At 33.7% G+C, this 7,964-nt stretch overlaps 1 protein-coding gene across 13 annotated transcripts in view; it reads right to left on the reverse strand.

Annotated features, from left to right (window-relative positions):
• LOC108965421 (sodium/hydrogen exchanger 6) overlaps positions 1 to 7,964 on the reverse strand; it is a 22,443-nt gene that overhangs the window by 7,353 nt on the left and 7,126 nt on the right. For 4 of the 13 annotated variants that reach the window (XM_018927822.1, XM_018927819.1, XM_018927828.1 and 1 more), the window contains exons 10-14: positions 7,646 to 7,678; positions 3,436 to 3,495; positions 2,882 to 3,021; positions 1,189 to 1,297; positions 703 to 870 (exon numbers count right to left, since the gene is read on the reverse strand). In XM_018927822.1, the coding sequence (XP_018783367.1) occupies positions 703 to 870; positions 1,189 to 1,297; positions 2,882 to 3,021; positions 3,436 to 3,495; positions 7,646 to 7,678 (510 nt within the window). The remainder of the gene's footprint in view (positions 1 to 702; positions 871 to 1,188; positions 1,298 to 2,881; positions 3,022 to 3,435; positions 3,496 to 7,645; positions 7,679 to 7,964) is intronic. The other 9 variants (XM_018927825.1, XM_018927820.1, XM_018927824.1 and 6 more) reach the window with 8 other exon arrangements.

A 7,964-nucleotide genomic window follows, 5' to 3' on the forward strand; every position in this document is an offset into this window, starting at 1 on the left:
AAAAAAATTAAGTAAATTAATAAAAAAAGTAGTAATTACTGGAAAAAATAAAGTTAGTTTATTAAAGAAAAATAATTGAATTATAAAACAAAAACAAATAAAGTTAGTTGTTTGTTTTGCAATTGGAAGTGCTTAACAATATGTAAATATAAAGATCGTTGCATTTGTTTTATAAATTACAAGGAGAAAAAACAAATTAAAAATGTAAAATCATCTACGGTGTGCAAATGTGTGGCCAAATGTCAAAGCAAATAATAAATTTTTTATTTTTTACTTTTTTCTTTGAGAATTTTGTTTCAGTTTTACGCTAACGAATACGACAACACCTTATACAGGCGCCTTAACCTTTTCAAATATTAAGTGTGAATAAATTACTAATTCAGTTTACTCCAATAAGACCGCAATTAATCAAATAAATATTTATACAATTTGCTAAAAATTTTAATTAATGGACAGAACGGTTGTTCGTGTTTATAAATTTTCGTTAATGTTAACCCTGGCTCTCGGTTAGTCTTAGTTACTACATACAATAATAAGCGCGTATGTATGTACGTATGTATGTAGTATATGTCAGTACAAGTTACATATATTTAGGTTGTTATGTAGGTATATATGTATGTAAGTATTTACATAAGTAATTCAATCACGATTTTTGTAGCTAGCAAAGAGGCTGCGATCATCCGCGACAAAGCGTATACTTACACGATTGATCGAGTTGCGACGTGGACCCATGCCGGCTGAGCCGCCACTACCACTACCGCTGCCGCCATTTAAGCCACCTGCTGCGCCATTCGTTGAAGATGCACCGAAATTCTCATCATCAATGCAAATATCCGAATCCGAGTCGGAGCGTCGCAAACCGCCACCGTCCTGAGTTGTTGGTGCGCAGTAATTAGCCATATAAACAAATGTATGTGTTTCAGGCATTTATGTATGATGTATTCATGAACCGCGCGTCAATGGTGCATGCAATGGGATGATAAGAAATGCAATGAAGTTGGGTAATTTGTAGTTGATATGTGCAAAAATCGGAGAGGAAAAGAAAATTCAAAAAAATTGTACAGCCAACAGTAATACCTAATGTAATTGTAATGCAAATATTTCCCCCCATTATAATTATTTGTTAGTATATAGGTATGTATGTGGGTCTGTATTCCAAAACGTATTTATCACTATCTACACTCGTACCTGTGTAAGTTGCTCGGTTGTGGTGAGTAAGCGCGCCACGGGATTACAGCATACGGGCAAAGTTTCGAGCAGCGTTGGTCGTGAATGCGTCAACAACGGCTTCATATATCTGTGAAAAGGAAAAAAGAAGTAAAACGAGAAAAATTTTAGGTTTAATACTCTTTAGATAGATATAGAAGATAGAAAATAATTGAGCTTTTGCATTCCGAACTATGGTCTATTGTGCCTTCTCCTATACCACATGTGATCGCAAAGGTTCCAGCACTCTGAATAATTCCAGGAGCTTACTCGGCGCGGCTGATGTGATGTGATCAATGTCCACACGGATGAATCCAAAGGCTTTGAATCTGTTTCTACAAATTGCTGGCAAATCTAGAATCTCGTCTTTTGGACTTTTCTGTTACAGGTCGCAAAACTGGCAGTTTGCGCAAGATACTATGACCATGTTGGAGAACTGTTTCTTGAGCCTGTAGTGCTCTATATAGGGCCAGGAAACATATCCTGTCATTAAATAAACAGTCATCGCACTCGCGACAAGACTCCCATGTCATTGTCCAGTCTAAACTTAGAAATTGTAAATAATTTCTTGGAACCAGTATTGATATCAAGAAAAATGTCAGCCACGAAATCCAAAGCAGAATAACTCTTGACAACAGGGGCTATTTCGGGCTAAGTATGCAATTGAGAAGTGAATTACTCTCTCGATGGACAAAAACCAAACTCTATGAGCACTCGTTGTTCCCGTCTTGCTATATCGTGCAGAGGCATCTACAACATTTGATGAGTCGACGGTACAAGTTTCCTAGAGAAATGTTCTGCGGCAGATTTATGGTTCTTTGCGCATTGACAACTGTGAATATCGCATTGGATGTATGAGATGAACGTGTTATACGATGACATTGACATAGCTCAACGAATTAAAAGCTACGCTGGCTAGATCATGTCGTGCGAATGGACGAAAACACTCCAGCTCTGAAAGTATTCGACGCAGTACCAGCCAATTGGCGCCAACCCCATGGTTGTCAGGTTAGGGAAACTAGACATACGAAAGGGTACAAACAAGGACACGCCGAGATTTTTTTTCTTCAACTGCATTCTTGAAAACTTAGAATCATTGCGTCGTTGAAGCTACCCGTGGCTACTTTTTCTCTGCTCACATACCGACGAGTGTGATGTGAATCGGCAGAAGTCGCTAAAAAGTGAGTTTTTTCACCGATGGGTAGAAGCCAAGAAGGACATGAGCACTCACTCCGCAATACGAGTATCTCATATTAGAAATAACATTAAGCTACTTTATCATAGACACGTTTGGGTGCCTGGTCATAGGGGAATCGCTGCAAATCCGACAAGCTAACCAGAAGTTGTACTTTTGCATCGATTGTATTGGAATGGGACCTCCATTGGCATATTGCGTTCTAGCACTGCATCAATGAACCTCGTGTGCGCTTAACAAGCGCTGGTCCACGACGCGTTTCTGTGCGACTGCAAAATTTTGTTCGCTTAGAGTAGAACACATAAAATCTTCTAAACTACTTATCCATAGCAAAGTTCATCTTTCCACAATCGTAGGAGTTTTTTACTGAACATTGTCCAATAGGTATTCCAGGCACTTTCTCCTCCATTAACCTCGAAGCGCTTTGTCGATTTGTAAGGGCCCTATGATCTCTTAAATACGAATTTTCTATCAACTTACTTGGTATCGAAATTCCCCCATATTCTTGCCAAAAAAGCCTTCTCATTGCGTTTGACATTCATGGCTGTCTGTGCGCCGGCATCGCCAACACCACCAGCTCCCTCAACGTCCACGTCGACATCCTGCAAATATGCATCAGACTAATTTTTTAAATTCTAGTTAACTCTTCGACAGAAACAACAAATTAGCAAAATCACAAAGAAAACAAAATTAAAACAGTGCAAAGTATGTAAATACATATTGAAAGTGTAAAACAAAGAGAGAAGAAGCGTAACTAGTAAAATGCAACTGCAAAAAGCTAAAGCAAATACGAAGAATAATAATAAAAGGTTAGAAAAAAAAAATAACGAGAAATATACAAGGACACTTATGAAATCGGCATAATATGTGGACAAAAAGAATATTTTAAGAAAAATATGATTTAATAAAAAACATTGTGGCAAAAAAAAAAAATTAAAATAAAATGTTTTTCATGACTTTGGACTATTAAAAAATAGAAAGTAAAAAAAAAAGTGAAATGTGCCTTATAACGCGTTACAGACACGTATCCTTACCAAGGAGCTGCGCCGACGCGACATAGGCAGCTGGCCCAAATTGAGTCCGGTATCGATTGACTGCGTGTGTATTGTACATGAAAACACAAAAATTACAAAAATTTTCGAACTAGATTATAGTAGTCGTCTACTTTTAAAACGCCAACAAACTGAGCGAACTCATAAAAATTTAGAATTAAAAAAAAAAATAGACAGTCTTCTGTTGCATTAGTTACCCAGTTAAGTTATTAAGCCAATTGGCTAGCAGAAAGTCAGTATGGAACGTTAACCCAAATATAAATTACACTATGCATTACCATGCGTGATTATTATAATTATCAAGTGAAGTTAAAAAACAAAACAATAAACGATATGTTAATGAAGCAATGTCCAAAAGAAATGTAGGGTATTTTGGCAACAATTTGTAAAGCTTACGAGGTTACTTTATTCTAGAAATAATAAGCGTTTGGTACATATAAAACTGCATATTTGATATACATATGTATATACCGTATGAAAGGAAATGTGAAGAAGCTCACTGATTGGATTAAGAAGATATCGAGATGAAAATGATCACTGATACGCTCACGACAATTTTAGAAAAAAACAAAAAACTTGCCTGCTCAGCCTCAACAATAAATCTAAGGAAACCAGTCTTAATGTAAACGAAAATAAACCGTAATAATCGTTAAATGTTGTTAGCACGGTATATAGAGGTCTTTTAATCCGCTACAAATTTAGTTACAGAATCCCTACAAACTCAAACAACAACTATGGGACCATTATTTCTTGTTATTAACCTCGAAATATTTATAAATTATAATAGAGAAACAAATGTATTTTTTTTTGAACGTTGATACTTGTAGTATTAATGTTTACCCTATCAAACGTTTTAAGCAAGTTTCCCATAAAACTTTAATGCTACTGCAGCGATCGTTTAAAAACTTCGAACACTATTTTACGAGGTAGCGCTGGAGAATATTTTTTCAAAATTGTTAATATTGCAATAAATCTCGTTTTTCGTTTAAAGTCTTGCCAAAGACTGAAAAATCAATTTTCAAAAACAACAACAAACAACAAACCTACTCCCCATCCCCGCGTTATTTGGGCAAAGCGAATAGCTAACGATATAATTTTGATTTTAGATAACAGAGCGCCGAGTCATGGGGCGGAACACAATACAACTTTTTTCTGAGTTGCCTCAGGGTACTTGCTGCCATTGCCGTATTTTTAAATATTGCTCCATGAAAACTAAACTGCACATTCCTCAAATAATATACTTTGTCTTTTAGAAATATATATTAACTGTTTTCTCAAAAAAATCACCTTGTTTTACATTAATTAACCCTACTTCCCCCTTAACAAAGACATTGAATTTTGAAAATTTCAACTCTCATAAAGATTGGAACGATAGCCAATTATTATACTCTCGCAACAAAGTTGCTAAGGAGAGTATTATAGTTTTGTTCACATAACGGTTGTTTGTAAGTCCTAACTAAAAGAGTCTGATATAGTGTTAATGATCAGGGTGACGAGTAGAGTTGAAATCCGGATGTCTGTCCGTCCGTCCGTGCAAGCTGTAACTTGAGTAAAAATTGAGATATCATGACGAAACATGTTAAGGTTAAGTTCGAAGATGGGCAAAATCGGCCCACTGCCACGCCCACAAAATGGCGAAAACCAAAAACCTATAAAGTGTCATAACTAACTATAAATAAAGATATTAAAGTGAAATTTGGCACAAAGGATCGCATTAAGTAATTTTTTTGGAAAAGTGGGCGTGGCCCCGCCCCCTACTAAGTTTTTTGTACATATCTCGGAAACTACTATAGCTATGTCAACCAAACTCTATAGAGTCGTTTCCTTCAGGCATTTCCATATACAGTTCAAAAATGGAAAAAATCGGATGATAACCACGCCCACCTCCCATACAAAGGTTATGTTGAAAATCACTAAAAGTGCGTTAAACGACTAACAAAAATCGTCAGAAGTACTAAATTTTACGGAAGAAATGGCAGAAGGAAGCTGCACCCAGGCTTTTTTTATGAATTGAAAATGGGCGTGGCGTCGTGATGACATGTACGAAATATGGGTGAAATCGGTTAACAACCACGCCTTACTCTAATATAACGCTATTTTAAATTCCATCTGATGCATTCTCTGTATAATATATACATTAGGAACCAATAATGATAACGGAATAAAACTTTACACAAATACGGTATTTGAGCTGAGGTATCCCTTGTRGAAAAATTGTCGTGATCGGACTATAACTTTTCAATACAATTAAAATAATGAAAATACAATTCAATACTCAAAGTACACAAATTGATCTAATCTAATTAATTTTACAGCAAAATAAAAAAATATGTAAATGAAGGATAATGAAATCTCGATTATCACTTTATCATGCGAGAGTATAAAATGTTCGGTGACACCCGAACTTAGCCCTTCCTTACTTGTTTTCATTCAAAAATGTGATGTCGGAACGGTATTATTATAGATTTAGATTTATATGTGAGACAAAAGTGAGTTGAAATATGGTAAGAATATGGTTACACTAGCTAGCTGTTACGCCATACAAATACTAATGCCAGATGGAGGTTCATTATTAATAGTAGTGTTAGATGTCAACAGTTTTCGCGAATTTTAATTGATACTTGATATCTAATTTTGATACATCGTTCAGTCCTTTGAACTGTTAAACTCCTAGATATCTAAGTCGAGTTCTAGATAAGGACGAAAAGAAGTAAATGCCTTCTTCTCTGTACTTTCTACATGTGCCAACTGTGACTAGGCCAACAACCGTCCTGAAGTCTTTCGAAAATTGCATGGTTTATCGTTTTTAGCGACTTGCGTAAACAATTTAAGATTCTGTGGCCAAGCGCATCTCAATTTCATCAGTTATTTCATTTCCCGGATCACCCTTGCGGATTGGAACACAGTATTTACCAGCCACTTTTTCCATTCCAGCCATTGTATCTATTGCCTCCCTGTTTCTTAGAACATTCTCGAACGATATGCAATTATTACTTTAGTTGCTGCTTGGTTGTCGACGTATATCTGACAAGTAGTATTCTCTGACGATGTTTAAAACTTAATTTTTATCAGCTTTTTTAAAAGAAAGGTCAGAACTACCACACTAAGAGGAGATAATAGTTTAAAATACTACCAACATTGTTCAAAGGCGGTTTAATTTGTTTGAATCAAAATATATGTTTTGAGATAACAATAACAAATAATATTTAGTCTCCCTAAATAATTTGATAAAATTGAATTTCAAATATTTCAACCAATTCCATCTAACTAGTCGATCAATTCGCTCAGGCTCACTATAATAGTAACTGTAAACAAAAGAAAGGTGTGTGGTAGTCAGAGTTGCGAGTTTTTTAACTAAACATTTTTTTAAAATAGATTTTCAATTTAAAATTTTAATAAAAATTGGATTTTATACTTTTAATTTAAATTTTGAAAATTTATTTTTTAATTGCAAAATCAGTATTAAAAAAATTTAATTTTTAAAAATATCATGAAATTCAAAAAATAAATATATATTAAATGTTTTAGAAATATGTAATCCCAAAATCAGATGAAAAATTTATCAAATATAAATCATTTGAATTACATAAGTTGACCGACTCTAAATTACTGAATATGATTGCTCAAAAACTGTAGGACATGCAACAATTAATTTTTATTTATAAATTTGGGGTTTGCTTTTAGTTTTCTTATTTTTCAATACGATAATTGGTATTAAACCTCCTTTTTTATTTAATCCAGCTAAAATTATATTCAAAAATGATTTATATTTTTTCAATATGGTATTTGGGAGTAGAACTTTGAAAATTATTTTAAATTATATAATAAATAATATAAATAATTTTCGAGATTACATAATAAGAAAAAAATTATTTTAATGTTTTTATTTATTAAATTGTTTTTCAATGCATTATTTGCAACCCTGGTAGTATTGTGAAAAATATAATAGTACTTTGGCAAGTGTGATGAAAAGTGTACAATTAAATGCTAATATTTATAAGTGCTAGAAATAACGACCAAGAGTTTCACCACAGTAAATTGTGCTGTAAAAAATTAGTAATAAAAGTGAGTAGTTTTCGGTAAATAATAGCACATAAACGAATAACTCAATCGGTAAAAAATTTGAATTGTAAATATAAATATATAAATACTTATGAAGCTTATGAATGGTTAGAATGATTAGTGCACATACCGCAGCCGCTGTATTTTCCATTGAATTATAAACCTTTATTGGATTGTTATTTTCGAATTGGTGTATTTGTATTATTTAATTGCAGTGTGGGATGATGCGGTAGTTAAAGTAGGCGATAGAAAAAATATGAGAATTGAAATTGCAATAAAGAAAATTAATCGATTAGGTATTAATAATTCACAAGTGTACATATAAAAAGATTTAATACTTTATGGTTGAACTTAGTGAGCAATAGTGCGCTTAAGTTGTTAACGGTATGCTATACATATATCATGAAGAGTGACACAATTTTTATTATTTTTTATTTTCTATTTTTTTT

This window comes from Bactrocera latifrons, unplaced genomic scaffold (genome assembly GCF_001853355.1).
Source record: "Bactrocera latifrons isolate USDA-ARS-PBARC rearing strain unplaced genomic scaffold, ASM185335v1 scaffold_14, whole genome shotgun sequence".
NCBI classification, from domain to species: Eukaryota; Metazoa; Arthropoda; class Insecta; order Diptera; family Tephritidae; genus Bactrocera; species Bactrocera latifrons.